The sequence below is a fragment of the Notolabrus celidotus genome, chromosome 1, assembly GCF_009762535.1.
Source record: "Notolabrus celidotus isolate fNotCel1 chromosome 1, fNotCel1.pri, whole genome shotgun sequence".
In the NCBI taxonomy this organism is placed as follows: Eukaryota; Metazoa; Chordata; class Actinopteri; order Labriformes; family Labridae; genus Notolabrus; species Notolabrus celidotus.
Genome location: NC_048272.1, coordinates 28824984 through 28842749, shown reverse-complemented (window position 1 = coordinate 28842749; position 17766 = coordinate 28824984). Strand labels below are relative to the sequence as shown.

Genomic DNA, 17766 nt, shown 5'->3' with positions numbered 1-17766 from the left:
ACCAGAACCAAACACAAGCGAACAGATACATGACAATCTCAAGCAAACATAACCAGAACCAAACTGAAGCAAACAGAACAAGAACCAAATCAAGCAAACAGACCGAACCAAACTCAAGCAAACAGAACCAGAACCAAGTCAAGCAAACAGAACCAGAACCAAACACATGCGAACAGATACAGGACCAAACTCAAGCAAACAGAACCAGAACCAAGTCTAGCAAACAGAACTGAACAAACTCAAGCAAACAGAACCAAGAACAAACTCAAGCAAACAGAACCAGAACCAAACTCAAGCAATAGAACCAGAACCAACTCAAGTAAACAGAACCGAGAACCAACTCAAGCAACAGAAAACAGAACCAGAACCAACTCAAGCAAATAGAACCAGAACCAACTCAAGTAAACAGAACCAAGAACCAAACTCAAGCAAACAGAACCAGAACCAAACTCAACCTAACATTATTAATGTCCTCAGGTTGGCATTGAGAAAAATCAGATTCCTCAGCTGGATGGCTGATCCGATTTCTCCTCTCAGTGAGTATTTGCCCGGTCTTCAAGAAGACTCTCTCGGAAGGAACAGATGTAGCCAGGATACACAGCCTTCCCTCCATCACCTGTATCCTATATCCTCACATTGTGATCGGCCGCATGGCTGCCATGCTGACCAATCAAAACAAAGTTCTGCTGTGAGCAGAGTTGGGGCTGAGCACTGTGAGAGCTAAGCAGCAAAAAGGAAAAAACTGGAAGCCTGCTCTCTCTCGATGCGAGCCGGCTCTTCTGATTCACTATAAAGCATCGGCTCTCAGAGCCGCAGCTTTTGATCATGACTTGTAGCAACTGGAGTAACTAGCTCTCTAGAGAATATTGACATTCACTAATGAACTGTGTTTTTATTTTATTTATTTATACAGCATACTTTCATCTTGCTGATATTTTGCCTGTCTTCTGATTTCTTTGTCTTCCCTTTATGCTCAAGGCTGATTTTTCCATTTTTGATCCATCAACCTTCTTAACCAATACAGAGAAGAAGACTATAACCTGCCTTTACAACAGCTTAACTGCTTCTGGTAAATACTTGTTGAGAGAGGGAGGGAAGGTGGACAAAAATTGGTGGATAGAGTTATAGGCTGAGGGTTATTAGGCAGCATTATCAGTAGCCTGATAAAAACGTACAGCAGCAGTGCAAAGCAGCAGATCCCAATGCACTTCGTCTGCGTATAATTGTACTGCACGTGAATGTGGCAGTGGGAGTAGATTGAACCTGCTGTTTGGGGCCCCCTGGTGGTGGTGAGGCCTTAAGCAGCCACTTACCTTGTTTAATCATCTGGCAATCTCTGATTGCAGATGAGCTGCAGCTCTGTGCCCAGGTGCACTGAGTTGCTTGATAAGGGGGGCATGGCCGGCAGGAAGAGAGACAACAATGGGTTTCAATTTAACCCACAACAGAGCTTTGGGTCCTACACGGATACCTTGTAAATTGGTGGGCAGACTCAGTGATGTTGGTACCAAGTGACAGCAGTATAGAGTCGTTCAGGATCTACTCTGAGACAAAGCCTATCATCAAGGTTAGTTTTAGCCAGGCATTAATCTCCAGAGTTAGAAATTGAAAAGCCATGCTAATGTGCAAGACATGGCTCCATAAGCAAACCAATATAGTACCCATATCAATGCTCTTTTTTAAAAAAATAGCAGAATTAAAGATATTGGTCTGATACAAAATGGTTTTGGTCTTTACCCTTTTTTGACCACTTGTGACAACGTAAGAGTTTTATTTATTTTATGCCTCAACCTTTACCCCATTTGCCTCAAAAACCTACAGATAAATAGCGCCCGTAAGAATTACTCATCACAACATTATAACGCAAAGGAAAGTCAATATATATGGAAACAGAATATTGTTTTCTGAAAAAAGAGAAATACAACAAAAAAAAACTACTTATCTTCTCTCAGCTGTTGCCTGACAACACATGAGTTCAACAGACAGTTTAGACTTTCCAGCAAGAAAAAGTGAAAAAATATATCATTTTTAGGAAGTAATAAAATATATTACCAATCAGAATTGAATTGATCCTGCAAATCCTGTGCATATGTTCTGGTCCTGCGCTTCTTTGAACAACTACTTCAATACTAGACTGAAATATTTGATACCTTGACAAAGATAACAGGGATACGTATAGAGCCTAATGCCATCACTGCTCTGTTTGGTATATCTCTTTTACCTCTATCTAAACTTCAGCTGATTTGATAGCTTTGTAACATTATTGGCGAGACACCTCATATTATTGAGGTGGAAATCATCAGCCCCACCCTCCCACATTCTATGGATTAAGGAAGGTATTAATAACCTGAAACTTGAAAAGATCAGATATACAGAAAGGAGCTTCTGAGAGGTTTAAAAAGATGTGGGACCCCTTCCTGGATCATGCAAAGAAAATTATCTTTCCAGTGATTCCCGAATGAAAGCTTACCTTGTGCTGCCCTGTTCTTGGCCCAGCCCAGTCCTGTTTTAATTTGATCACTTTGGTTGTTGGAATTTGAGATGACCTGCTCACTGTAACATATGAGATGTGACCAAGCAGACCCACCCCCCATTTTATTAGTAACACAATTTTAAATTTTTTTATTTTTCAATGTAAATTTTTCCTACCTGTTGGAATCTATTTCCTCATGTAATATACACATTATCACAATTGTTTTTCATTTTTCATAGATATGTATGTGTGTATACATTTGTGTACGTGTATAGATTTAATAATTAATTTGTTTGCTTTTTGCATTATTGTTGTTATTGTGATTATTAGAGTTATAATTATTTTAAAAATCAGAATAGTAATCTCCACTTCTTTTTGCCCTTGCCCTTGAGCCATTGGCGGAGGCCATTCGGCAGGACCCGGATTTCAGAGGCATCCAATCAGGCCAAACATCCCATAAACTGATGCTATACGCGGATGATATCCTCTTGTTTGTCACTGAACCAGAAATATCCTTGCCATCCTTACTTAAAACAGTCGATAACTTTTCAAAAAAATCTGGTTATAAGGTGAATTGGTCCAAATGAGAGGCTCTTCCCTTGACAGCATTCTGCCCTAAATCCCTCTCCCAATTGTGCAACTTTACTTGGCCTCGGAAAGGCTTGACATACCTTGGGATTATATTCCCCCCAAGGCTGTCCGATTTTGTTAAGTGTAATTTTGAACCTTTGTTAGCAAACCTACGAATTGACACAGAGCAGTGGGCCCCACTGTTTCTCTCTCTATGGGGTAGGGCCAATATAATAAAAATGACCTGTGCCCCTAAATTTAATTACTTGCTTCAAGCCTCCCCAGTTAAAATTTCACAGACATACTTTAAGCAATTTGACAATGTCTGTAACACTTTTCTTTGAATAAGAAACGCCCGAAAATTAAATTATGGACACTACAGAGGCCGGTTGATCGTGGCGGGCTGGAGGTCCCTAACCTCCAGCTTTACCACCTTGCTTTTAGCCTCAAACACATGGCCCACTGGTTTCTACCTCCTGAGAGAGCTCCGCCATGGTTTACTTTGGAGAGTGCTTTATGTAGCCTACTCTCTCCACATACCTTGTAACAGCTCAGCTACCTTCTGAGGTTAATGGGCACCCAGTGATCTCACACCTACAATGGGTCTGGAGAAGGGTCACACAGAGTCTGAATATTAACCCCTATCTCCATTCTCATGCTAGAATTTGGTTCAATCCTAAGCTTCTTATAGACAAGGTACCCTTCTTTTGGGCACTGTGGTATCAAAAAGGGACCAGGGTGCTTGGCGACCTCTAAGATAAAGGAGCACTGAGATCATTTGAAAATATTAAACAACAATATGATATCCCATAAAATCAGTTTTGGTGTTATCTACAGTTGAGACATCTGCTGAATAAACCTTTAGCTCGACCTCCTTAGCTCCCCCTAAAGTTGACTTCTGGCACAGAATACAAAAAAAATTTGGAAAGGGCCACGAGGCAGCAGCTTATTATTCTGTGTTGCTGACATTAAAAACTGTTATTCCGAGACTCTGTGGCTGCATAGTACTCTAATTCAAACTGAACTACAATTACATGTTTGTTTGTTTTCTGTTTAATTATTTTAGAGTGTTGTTTTAGTCATGCCTCTGTGTCTGTGTTTGTTGGTTGTAGTTTTGTTTTTTGTTTTTTTGTTTTTTTTTTTTGTTTGTTTTGTTTTGTTTTTGTTTTTTGTCTTCTTTGTGCTGTTTGGTTGTGTGCATCCAGACGTGCCAGAATGTACAAACACAGGAATGATACTTCTTTCGACATTCCTACAAGGCCATGTGTATTTCTGTGTGTGTTGCTGTACCCAAACTGTTTGGTTGTATTTGGATGTTGGGCTTGTGTGTATGTGTGTGTATATGTGTATTGTTATTGTAAAAAAAAAAAATCAAATAAAATACAAATCCTAAAAAAAATAATAATAATCATAGTAATGATAATAATATATGAATAATAATATGAATAATTATATGAATAACAATAATAATAAAAAATATCATAATAATAATAATATAATAATAATAATATAATAATTATTATTATTATTATTATTATTATTACGTTTTGTTTCTTGTTTGTTTTGAATTACATTTTTATTTATTTAAATTAACCTTTTTTTGTTATTAGTTCAGGATTGTATTTTCTTATTGTTATTGTTATATAAGATAAGCATATACTTTAGTTGTCCCCCATTGGGGAAATTCTTTTGTTACAGCAGCTTACAAACAGGGGACAAAGTTGATTATTTCATTAAAAGAATTGCATTGATACCAGAAAATAGTTATAAATAAATACCAGAACATTTCTAAACTATTTTACTACATTTTTTTCCATTTGCAGGTAATATTTTAGTCTATCGCAGCAGTCTGAAAGGGGTTTAAAAGCACTGTTTATCAAGAAAGGGGGACCATCAATAACAGGAGATTGAGGGAAATATTGCGTCAAATAAATTGGACATTTTTTCAAGACTCCTCCTTTGTCCCGAGTAAACCCCATATTGACATGATGGTCAATAACTAATGGTTAATAAGTAGAGTGCAGTAATAATACAATGTATCGCTAGGGGAGCCCGCCTCTAAGAACACACCGGAGTTGCAGCTTTCAGATTGGAGTTTTTGTCCCAGCTGATCTGCACAATGCGGTAGTTCAAAACCTTCAAACACACGACATGAAGAGGTGAAAACATGAGCTGTGGATTTGAGCAACGGGCTTGAAAACGTTCATGTTTCTATCGAGGGGATTTCAACCAGCCTGCCTGACTTTGAGGTGACGTAACGTACTTTGATTCTGGGAAACCTAACAGTTCATAACAATGTCGTCACACTTATTTTTAACAAATTTAACAAAACATGCATCTCTTCAGTCTCCAATCATTAATATGTATTTTTGAATTGTGCTAGAAGGGTGAATGATGCTTACTGATGTTTTATGAGGTGCATGTAATGTCCATTTTAAATGTGGTGTGACTATTGTTCAAGAGCTTAGTTGACCTCGAATAAATTAAAATGTGTGTATGTGAACAGCTGTTCACATGAAGTAATACATTACAAACTAAAACAGACTGCTAGATGGAGCCAATTTGGAGTCCGAATATTTTTCAAGTGGAAGCTTTGCTCTTAAACTTTTGAAGAATTAAATAAGAACTAGATAGATAGATAGATAGATAGATAGATAGATAGATAGATAGATAGATAGATAGATAGATAGATATGATTAAATTTGGTTTATGATCTCTGTGATCACATGAAATTGATGGAACTATAAGGGATATTTTAAATCCAGTTAATGTATCTCCATATGGTGATTGATGCAAAATTACTATCTTTACACAGCCCTTGTTGTCTTTAGTTTATTTTCATGAAAGGTACCAATTGTCACATTGGAGAAAAACTGAGGAGGACCCATGTGCAGAAAATAAAGATTTAATAATGAAAGAACAAAAGGTACAAATAAACTTAATAAAAACATCTAATAATTAAATCCAAATAAAACACAGGGAACACAAGAGACATACAATGATCCAACACAGGACAGGGGAAACAGAGCAACTAAATACACAGATTAATTACACAGGTATGGAACAAAGGACACAGGTGGAAGTAATCAGGTTAATCAAAAAAAGGAGAGAATCACTCCAAGGGCAGGAAGTAAACTAACTCTGGAAAGACATGATAAATTAGAACAGAGTAAACACGATGAAAATGAAAATGAAAAAACAAAATTAAGATCAACACATGACACCAATAGCACAAACAGGACCAAGAGGTCAAGTGACTGAATAAGCTGAGGTGATACAAAGCCCCCATCTGCCACTAAATGTGGCCATAATCCTAAATATGCACAAGTTAAAAGCTAAATTTTATTATCTTGAAAAGATAATCAACTGGACGGTTTGTTTAACTCTGCTGGACCCAACAGACTGAGTAGTTTTTGAGGACAGTCTCAAGTGGCCATATCTACAACCAAAGTTTGATTGTAGATTTGTTTTCATGTCATTACACTTGTAAAATGATGCTTTTGTTCAAAGCTGAGAGTAAATACACACAAGCAGGGACCTGGACAGGAGTAATCATTGTAAGTAAGTGCCACTGAAACAGGCAGTGCAAATATTCTGTCATTATCATCAACAATATCAGCAATGCCACCATCATCATGACTATCACAATCATAACAGCAACACAAAGCCACGCCTTCTGATTTCTCTCACCACAATTAACACGTGTTGGCTGGCTGACTGATCAGCCTGGTCCATTTAATACCCATTAAATATCCAAAACAAAGTTGTAAGACATGAGTTGTAGTGATATTGTGATACGTCTGCTATCATGTATAACTCACAGACACACTGCTTGCTCAAATACACGTTTGAAGGTATTAAGTGTGCTTTGTTTTTTATTTTCATGCATGGCACAGCAACTATGAGGGAAATGGTATGCAAAAAAAAAAATTCATTCAAGAAATGCACCACTACAAATAGCTAAGCTGATGTGTGATTGGAGAAACATCAGATAGTATATATAGGTAGTTTATTGAGATGCACTTTATTTATGGAATCAATAATGCCTGACTGAAGCTTTAATGAAACATCTTGCTTGTTAAACCTGGTAGTCCTAAACTGTTACAATGATAACATGTATTTAACAGGCAGATGGCAGCACACCATAACATATAACAGCTTCAGACAGTGAGCAGCACAGGATGTCAAAAATGTACTGCCTCTGTTAAACTAGAGCTGCTCTAGTAAACACTTTTTTGCACATGTTGCTGTCGGTGCCTGTTATGCATGATAATAAAAAAAGGATTGTAGGTCAAAATTGCTGAACTTGGTGAAACTATACAGGAATAGATTTTAAAGGAGTTAGGATATAGGTGTGTGGTTGCACTGCTTGTAAAAAAACACGTCCTCAATTACAAACTAGGAATAGATACAACAGATGGTTATTATCAATCTTTCTCAGGAGTAAATGCTCAGGCCATTATTAAAGACTTTTAACAGAACAATGGCACGTAGTTTCCTTTTAGTGTATTCAGCCAGTGGAGCCTCAGACCTGAATTGACATACCTTTTTTCACCTGTTTTTTTTTTTTTGTTTGTTTGTCTTGGGTTTTAATTACAGTGATAACAGCAGTGAAAGTAAGGAAATCATTAGAAACATAAAACAGGGTAACAGTTGGTTTAACTACACTAAAGGAAAAACAGCAGCTCTTTGAACTGTGTTTTGTTTTGTTTCTAACTTTTTTTATTAGAATTTTCTCAGACAGATATAAAACAAACAGATAAATGCAAACACAAAAAAGAGACATGGTGGAGGTTGGAATCAATCATCAACAATGTAAGATATGATAACTTACAGTAAGATAAACTACCCCTGTCAAATATTGGACATCATTCAAATATTGATGCCTGAAGCTTCAAAATAGCACAAGCTGGCTGCTGAAAGCTCTTGTGAATAGGACTCTCAGCAAAACCTCACAATTGAGAAATGGCTTGGTACTTTAGCTCATTGCTAAACATATTTGTTGTAATTTGGTTTAAGAGTTTTGTTTTGATTTTCTTTCACTAGTATTCTCCGGACAATATTCAAGGACCAGGATGCACTTTTGATCCCAGTGAAGTCACCCTTCCAGGATGTTCCTGCCTCGCCCGCTCCTGCTTCACTGAGAGCTGCTCCTGTCTGCAGACACATGGACAGGCGTATGACAGCAGGGGCTCACTTCTGAGCCTAAGCAGCACAGACTCCGGCTACTGCTCACCTGTGTTTGAGTGTAATGCCCTTTGCAGCTGCAGTGATGCATGCTCTAACCGGGTGGTTCAGAGGGGGTTAAGGCTCGGGTTAGAAGTGTACTGCACAGAGAACATGGGCTGGGGAGTACGGACTATAGAGGCAATTCCAAATGGGACTTTCGTTTGTGAGTATGCAGGAGAGGTGATAAGCTTTGAGGAGGCCAGACGTAGACAGCTTTCCCAGAGGTCAGAAGAAAACAACTACATTATCGCAGTAAGGGAGCATGCTGGTACAGGCTCCATCACTGAGACGTTTGTGGACCCAGCAATGGTGGGAAATGTAGGTCGCTTTCTCAACCACTCTTGCCAGCCTAACCTTTTCATGCAGCCAGTCCGTGTGCACTCTGTGGTACCTAGACTTGCACTTTTTGCTGGCCGGGACATTAATGTACTAGAGGAACTGACGTTTGACTACTCAGGAGGATACACTAACCAACAACCTGTAGAGGTGCCTTCCACACACAGTGCTAAAGCAGTGCAGGCCAACAGGATAGATGGAAGTCAAAGAAAAAGGTGTCACTGTGGTGCCAACAACTGTACGCAGTTCCTTCCACTGGATTTATCTATTCTCAGCTGAAAGAATCTTAATTGGATTGGTACATGTTTTTATCTGAATGTCAAGAGACTATTGTATTTCTGAATAATGGAGGAACAATTTCTGTCAAGCCTAGTGTCTTTCCAGATTTATTTTGAAAGGTCTCCATTGTTATGTCTTGGTCTATTTTTAGTCCTTCTGAAATCTTGGTTAACTTAACACCTTGTTGGAACAAGACATTAGAACATGTTGACTGGTCCATAAACACAATCAGCTGGATGAGTCACATTTTTGCCCTTCATTGTTTCCTGTGTTGCTCTTCCTGTGGTCACCTGACCTTCAGTTGTTTCCCGCTCGATTAAGGATGTTACAGTAAAAGCTACACCTCAAGGCAGGAGGAACAGGTTGTTGTTGTATTTTTTAATGGAGCAAAGTTGTTGAGAATTCTGTTTTCTTTGAACAATACATTTGATCTGTCAGAGGATGCTTGTTGCGTGATTAACATTCTGCAGCTGTCATCTTGTCCCGACAAAGGGATTCCAGTTACCATATGACTCATGAATTTCAGGAGCAGAGGCATCATTTACAGTGACAGAGATGAGAGAAACAGTGTTCAAAGGTTACTTAGATAACCAAACAGGCAGAAAATTGATCTATATGCCCTTAACAGTTTGAAGTCAAATCAGTAAAAAAAAATCAGAATTCTAATAAAGTTATAGCTGTCATGTGTTTCCATCCACTTCCCTTTTTTTCCGTCTTCATGCATCACCCACTAGAGATCTTCATTTTCTCATCGCACTCAAACCTCAGGAGAGGTGGGACCAATTAAAAAGGGCCAGGGGGTATTTTTTTTATATAGAAACAGACTTTATTCCCCTGTCAGAGGAGGAGTGAAGGTGTCCCAGTTTAGTGTGACCATTCTGAAATCAGGACCTTCTCTTTTCAATCTGACCCCTTTCTAGTCTAGACCTGCTTTCATCTTATTAATATCCACATCTGGGTTAATTAGGATGGAGACCGTTTTTCATCTAGAAATAGGACCCGTTCTACAGCCACACGGGGGCTGAGAGAGACTAAATGGTGGGGGAAGATGTAAGCCCTCTGTTGATTGGAGACCACCTTCAAGTTGCCTGGTTTCTGTGTCACCCAGATGAGAAGCAGATGTTGCATCTGTTTATTTTCATAAAACCCAGAGTAAGACTTTAGTCACTGATGTTATACTACTTTATGTTGTTAATAAATGTTGTGAACTCGTTAAATAGAATAAAAACTTTCTAATAAGTGGACGAGGTGTTCGAAAGCGTAGTTTTTATAATAAAGATTGAAGTTGCCTAACTTTGTTTTTATGCTATCCTTTGCTAACCCGTAGCTATGTGTTAAACATACATACAGTGCACATCGGAGAGGTATCAGTTTTTCATCTCAATATGTGCAAAACAACATAAAAATATACATATATTTATTTTCTCACAAAATCAAATTGCTATAAACAAATCAAACAGCAATTAAGAGTAGTTACAAAAATAAAGCAGTAATATGATCCTACAAGAGTGGACCAAATCAAGGTCATGGTTGTGATGTTCCTTGAGTCTAAGAGTAAGAACAGTCAGAACTGCTTTGCAACATTTGGAGTTTCATGACAGGTACTATGATAGTGTATTTTATATGAAAAATTATACAGCCATGGGGAGTGACACTGCTGTACGTCTGCTGTAGCTGTGACCTTGGAGAAAAGTAGGACAGCGATAATGTAGAGAGAAAAAAATCCAGGCGTTGCTCAAACCTACGGAAACATAAAACGGAGAAATGTATAAAAAAGTTCTGGGTCAAGGCTTCCCTCTCCACCATCAGCTAAACCATGCATGCTGTGGTCTGGTATTTTACCTTTGCAAACAAATGAATCCGATTTTATTCACAGGACAAGGAGAAGCCTTGAGCCCTCTTGATTTGAGATCCTCTTTGTTGTGCCATTGTAATAAACGAGACTCCACTGTCCATTCAACAAATCTACTACAAGCAGAAGAAAAATATATTTCTTTTTAAACGTATGACTCATGTCATCCTTGAGTCAGATGTCCCTGGAATCCCTATGGCAACCAGCGTACAGGAGATGATGTGGACAGCAGTATTTGGTTCGGAGGATCAGGAAGGCTGTCCTCAAATCCTGCTGGTTGAAGTGCTGGGCTGAAAATGAGTGGCTCCTTTGCAGGACTGTCACCTAGCAACCACCAGTTAATCACATGAGGTGAACCCCTCCTCCCAACCTTACAAAACAAACATGTCGAGTGTTACTTAATTTAAGTTCCTGGGAATTATGTTGTTTTGTGGGTGACAACTAGCCCCGTATTTTGAATTTCAGAAAACTTCTCAGAAGGAAATAAATGAAACTTCCCATTGGCTTACCTTGGCGGACCCAAGATTGAGTCTTTGCTACTTATTGAGTTATTCCTTATTATGTTGTCACCAAATTTAATTATGTCACAGGTGTCTTGAGTCAGTAGTGGAGCAGGTCATCTTCTGTCAGTAGATTGGCCATCTGATCCCTGCAGTCCACAGCCCTTTCTCAAACATGTCCCTCCCCACTTCCACTCGGAGTGCACTGCTTCATTTGAAGTCACGCCCACAGCTTAATGGAGCAGCCTTGATCAAGGTGGAGGGATCAACAGCTACAAGTGATGGGACAGACTCCCCTCACTCATATGGAAGCAGGCACCTAATGTAACGTGCAGTTTTGAAGACTGGAAAAGGATTAATCAGACCCTGAATATATCCCAAACTTTTAGGTTTTTACATCTGTGTGCCTGTATTATTTCATTATCATTATTCCAGCATTTTCTCTACAGTTTTACTGCTCAGCTGTCTACCGTATCGAGACGATTTCTCTGCTCAGCTACGTAATCCACATCTATCTGAACAGAAAGACAGTCTCTTCTCTCAGAGATCCATGGTTACAATCATAGACTGTATTATAAAATCCATGCCATAAATGTTCACTGACCATGAAGCCTCAAGATTTAGAGCTCCCTCTGCTGATTGGCTGCAGTATAGGTTATAAACTCCATACCTCATGTTAACAGGTGGAACAGAGGTCAAACTTCCTGTCATTTTGGTTAGTTCCTATTATGCTGATTTATGTCCAAGAAGTTTAGTTTTAATCAGTTACTTCATTTAAAGAAGATGATTTCAGCTCTATTGAGAAAGGCATGCTACTGAATCATCCTGTAATAGATTAGCATATATTTAGATTAGCAGAGCAAATGAAGAACAGTAAGAGAAACATAGCAAATACCAATATAAGAGTCATTTAACCCTACAGTGCCATAAGCGCCTGCTTCAAATCAACACAATAATCTGTTCTGCTGTGGACTGTTCTGACCTGGGGGATCTTAATGGTAAGTTTAATTTTTGTTTTGGTTAGCAGAAAGGGTGGACATCAGTCCCACAGCTCTTCCAATTAGGTTGCTTTAGTGCACGCCTTAGCTATATTGCACAGGGGGCGTTCTTTGGTCTTCAAAGCTCACAATGGGTGGAAACGTAGCCATGTTGTCCATTCTTTATACATTCAGTGGTTACAATGAAACCTATAGATTAGCATACCACTAGACCTGAAACGGCTTGCCATGCTCTGTCATGTGGTTACAAAATCTGCATTTTAACAACTGCAAAAATGCCTTCTCCGCTGCTTATAATGAGTTTATTTTCTTCACTTATAACACATTGTGTACATCATTATCCCAAAGTCATCTGAAAATGGAAACATGGAGGAAGAGGAATACAATTGTATACTAACATTGCTAATTGTGGCTTAGATTTAGGCCCCCAAAAATTACACCTAAATGAAACAAACAAAGAAACATATTTTGCTTATCCAAGCCATGCATTACATCGATGAATGAGCAAGACACTATTTCAGGCTGAGGGATCAGTTCAAAAGCATGGAAATGGAAGTCTATTTGTTCAAAAATGGAACTTATTTTTGATGATCCAGATGTCCTTAACTTGAATCCTGCAGCCCATAGATAGCTGTAACAAAAAAAAAAAACATTTAAATAATGAACTCACTGAATGTATGGAACACTTTATTTCTAAAAATCACATCTGTCTATTCTCTTTTACTCATGGGTTCCTGGGCTTTTTGTATTGTTGTATTGAGATATCACCAAATCATACAGCATGTCTTAAAGCAGATGTCTATAGCTAATTATGTTGCTAGGTTGCCAGAAAACATTGAAGCTTCCTCATCATCTGACTAAAATCTGTCAAAACATATGAGCTGTTTGTTCTTAAATCTTTATTTGAAGAAGCTTGCTTGACTCTTTCTCCATAATTTACATTACATATTTAAGCATACATACATACATACATACATACATACATACATACATACATACATATATATACCTGGCTTCTGCTGTTTTGGTGTGAGACAAACAAGACATCAATGGTGTTTTCAAAGTGGGGTCCTCCCATCACAGATGCAAAGTGAAACTGAAGACAAATTTGGCCCAGAACACCTGCAGCATGCACAGCAGGAAGTGCTGGAGCCCAAGAAGCACAAGCTGTCACAGCTGCTCTCACCACTGATCAAACATATACACACATACACGTCTCAATCACACTAACACTACACTATACAAAGTCTTCTTGTTAGAAGTTTTGGAGTGCTCATCAGCCTATGTGTGAGATTTAAATAGCAGGTAACAAAAAGTTTTATTGTTATTTTGCATAACCTGATACATTGAGAGATATGCCTTCATTTAATCAGTCATTATGCTTTACTGCCATCATAATCTTGCTGAACAACCAAATATATAGACAGCTGTTTTGTTTTGGATCACCTTGTTAATTTCAGGTCTAAATAGGGATGTGTTATTTTTACCACTGAGACTTCATTCTTTCTGGGGAAGAATAACACCGGATGATTATATTGCAAATGTGGAAGACACTCTATGCTTATCAGGCTAAGAATAATTATGTGTGAGCTATAACACCTGAGGAGTTTTAAACCTTATTCAACAACACTGTGACAAGCAGTCAATCCCAAGCGTTTCTGTGCAAACCAAACCGTGACAATCCTATTAGCAGTCCTGTGTCCCCTTTGCAGCATTCAGCAGAATTATGTGTTTTCAGTCAAAAAATTTTTTTGAAATATCCGACATTGTTATTTAGTACTGTTACACAAAACAGCAGATTGTATTATTTTACAACAAAAAGTATTTAATCTCTGGTATTTGTATAATACAAATGTATATGCGGGCCTAAGTCAGAAGAAAATGTTAGCATCTTTGTATTTTTCTTTGTATTAGTATTTTTTCAGTTGTATACTACACGTAAGATTCAGTAGTCCAGAAACAAATGTAGGACTAGGTAACGATATGTAGTGAAAGTACAGGAAGAAGTCCTCCAACCCCTAATGATTTCAGTGGATTATCTGCTGTCAAAGCAGCTTACAGAACATGTCCTGTAGGTTAGATAGGTACCTTCAGACCACTGCTCTGGTTGGGTATTGCACTCCTTCAGTCAGATTAGCCCCAACAGTGTTAATGTTTCAACAGTGTGCTAAAACCCTACTCCTCTTCACAAATCAGACACCTGGCAGATAATTTTCCTGGCATACAGTTTGTCAGTTGTCTGGCTTATTGATTATGCTGTAACCACGGGGATTAGGTGAAGTGATCCTCTCCTCTGTATGCACTGTTTATGTGAAAGGACTTGTGAGTGGCTGGGTACTTGATCAATTATCTCTGCTTTACTCTGCTTGGTCTTTGAGCATGGCATACATTTGATACCTGAAAACATGCACATTGAACTTTGCTACTAATGCTATGGACACTGTTAAACTTTTTAATGCTGATTTACATGCAAGGTCCATTTGAATCAATTTTTTTTCTTCCCACATGTATTAACAAGTTATCACTCAAAATCACAGGGCCTACTTACGATAGTTCTGCAGCTGTCCTAATCAGATTATTTCCATTGGGAGTGTGCAGGCCATTATACCAGCATAATTGTCTTTTATTTTTAGTGAGGTAGATCTCTACCTTTTACTAGTTTGAGTATCAAAACATGTTGTCTTGCAAGAAAGACAGGGGGGAAGAAATATATTCAAGGAATTTATTAGCACAACCTCAAAGTCTGTAACACATATTTTATCTAATGGTTAATGTTTAAGCTGTATTTTCCTACTCGTTGCTTGATAGTTATTTACTATCTGAAATACATGTGAAGATCCAGAACGCTTGGTTCTTCAAGGACTTCTTGGGAGGAGCACATATTTTAACTACATAGCATTGTCTGGTTCCTGCGTTGGACCTGGGCAAACTGAAGTATGTTAAACCTCATCAACTTTTACAGTGCTACAGGCTCAAGTCTACAGAGACCTACAGAGACCTACAGAGAGAGACATTATAGTAAACTCAGACTGTTGTTTGCACAGCCTTCTTACACTACACCAGTGTGTGTTTTAAAGCCACATTTATTCACATCAGGCACTACTTTAATCTATTTTTCCCATGTCACATACTGACCTTCAAAAGCCTTGTTACATAGTCCAGAGACCAAAGTCCCATTAAGAACTCAAAGTTCTTATAAAGGTGGGGTTTAGAGCTGGGTACAGCTGCGATTCTGACAAGTTCTGTCATTATTTCATGTTTAGCTTGAAAGCACTTTATCCCTTATCTATTGTTTTTGCTCCCAGTGACAGCAGCATTCAGTGGTTCACTGTCCCAGATCTGTCACAGCAGGTTGATGCTTCAAATAAGTTGACAAAAATGGTGATACAGAGACCCCCATTTTTTTATTCTTCTTTTTTTTCAACCAAACAAGATGTGATCCAAATTGTGAAACTTCGTGCTCTATAAACGAATCAATGGATCTGTTATGACCGAATGGAAGGGACTCTAAGCTCTACTCTGGCATTTCCGATGAATGTGGGGCTTAGTTTGCAGCCATGGCCCACACAGAAGGCTAACAGAGTCTCAGACAGGAAAACTACCAGCCATTGTACCCACACATGCTTCTGTGCTGCCGAGAGAAGGCCTACGTCTGCACATGAGAATACTCCCCCTATTACATGCATAATGATGAATCTCACAATCTGTGCACCCACACAGATGTGCATGATAGTTTGTCACTCTTCTATCTCTGGAGAATTCCAAACGTACAAACGTTGTGTTTTGTAGTTTGTGAGACATTTGTTGTTTTGTCGGGAAAACAGACCTTTGTCTCCAAGAGTGAGTTACCAATAGAAATCTCCACTCACTCCCGCCAAGTTTGACTGAAACCCTTGCAGTGTGTTGGAAAGCAATTTGTGTCTGCATACACATCATCTCATCCCTATCAGTAACAGTGGTTCAGTTGAGGTAGTATACTGTGTCCATATAGAGCCCTCTGGAGTAACAAGGCCTCAGATTGGTCAGACTGCAGCATGTCCCTCCACATAAGCTCTGACCTATAAAATGGGCAACCATTTACATTTAGAAAGTACTCACTGCTGATAAAATCTGATATTATTTCTTTATTTGGATCCCCATTAGCACAAGAATAAGCATCAGCTATTCTTCCTGGGGTCCAAACAAGTGGCAACCTCCGGTCTCAAAATATGAAGCCTATGCGGAAGTGTTATAAATTGCAATTCATCGAGCATCTGCTTGAGGCTGACTGCAGGAAACACCGGAAACCACATACAAAACAATTCAGAAAAGAAATCTTTACAGCAGAAATAATAAACATGTTAAGAGCCTGGTTAAATAAACGGCTTGGGTCTATGAAGCTAATTTCTCTATCGGCACACACTGTACGGGAAGTTAACTGTCCAGAAGACATTAAGATTTCGAGTTTTGCCCAACAAAGGCCATGACTGGCTTGACTGACAGGCGGGAATACTGTAGCTGTTGGCTAGGAGGCTCAAACCCCACCTCCTTACCTCACACTGAGCTTCGTTGAGTTCAGCATTACCGATATGGCTCCCGCCGGCGGCTGGCTTCAAACCATGGGTGACGTTACGGATACTACGTCCATTAATTATACAGTCTATGGGTCCAACACATACACAATCATGCACACAACACACAATACAATTAAACAAAACAAAAAAACAAACCACAAAGCAAAAACAGCTCCTCATAATGAATTACAAAATAACATACAGAGGAGAAACAAATTGGTCATACATTTCACATACGTCATATCAAAAACTTTGTCACAAGTTGAAATAAATGTCTTAACTTTCACTGCACCTCGAGATAACATGATGTACATGATACATCCATAGCACTTAGTAGTAAGACACTTTAGGAAACTAATTTACACTGATCTGACCATACATTGTAGTTGGGAATTTTTTTTACAGTTGGCTGTGTGTAGTGGTCGCTAGACTTTGGACATTCCTAGTTTTTGGCTAGGCCCCTCATTTTTATCGTGTCTGGTTTCACCCCCGCTTGTCACTAGGTTTTGATAACTGATAACTGCCACTGAGCCCATTCAAGAGGTGGTAATATTTGTACTTATTTATTCATTTATTTTGTCTCCCTGTCATTCTTTATTATTGAAGTAAAAACTTACAATGGATGAATTTCCACACAAATTATAAAGCAACCATACACTTACGGTGTGGCTTCAGAGAGATATTGGAAGTGCATGTCTTCACTGTTTTGTAAGAATTACTAGGATCTTAGTGAGGTCACCCACTAAATTTCACTACTGTTTATTTCAGTACAAGAGTCTGTTCCAATTTCAGTAGCTGAAACTGTCAGTGTGCTTTTAATGGGTCATTTGCAAATATACCAGCTCAAACCAGATCACTCTGAGCTGATGGCTTTGATGTCGAAACTGTGTGCTCCAAACAATGAAAAGTAATGGTCCAGCTGGAACACTACATGCTGCTACTTTCCTGCACATAGTGTTCATGGTGCTTCCCTGTA

At 38.7% G+C, this 17766-nt stretch overlaps 1 protein-coding gene and 1 long non-coding RNA gene across 2 annotated transcripts; one reads left to right on the top strand and one right to left on the bottom strand.

Annotated features, from left to right (window-relative positions):
• Positions 1–1498: 1498 nt before the first annotated feature.
• setmar (SET domain and mariner transposase fusion gene) lies at positions 1499–10131 on the top strand. Its single transcript, XM_034691000.1, has 2 exons — positions 1499–1567; positions 8090–10131. The coding sequence occupies exons 1-2, from the start codon at positions 1499–1501 to the stop codon at positions 8885–8887; spliced, it is 867 nt and encodes a 288-aa protein (XP_034546891.1). The 3' UTR covers positions 8888–10131.
• Positions 10132–10370: 239 nt separating this feature from the next.
• On the bottom strand, positions 10371–11338 carry LOC117813668. The gene is made up of 3 exons (XR_004631429.1): positions 11249–11338; positions 10730–11109; positions 10371–10628 (listed from the first exon to the last, which is right to left on the bottom strand). It is a non-coding gene; the product is annotated as an uncharacterized LOC117813668 (long non-coding RNA).
• Between the last annotated feature and the right edge of the window lie 6428 nt (positions 11339–17766).

Coding starts and splice junctions, on each gene's coding strand:
- setmar (XM_034691000.1), top strand. CDS start 1,499: ATGTTGGTACCAAGTGACAGCAGTATAGAGTCGTTCAGGATCTACTCT. Junction 1,568..8,089: donor AGACAAAGCCTATCATCAAG/GTTAGTTTTAGC, acceptor TTCTTTCACTAG/TATTCTCCGGACAATATTCA.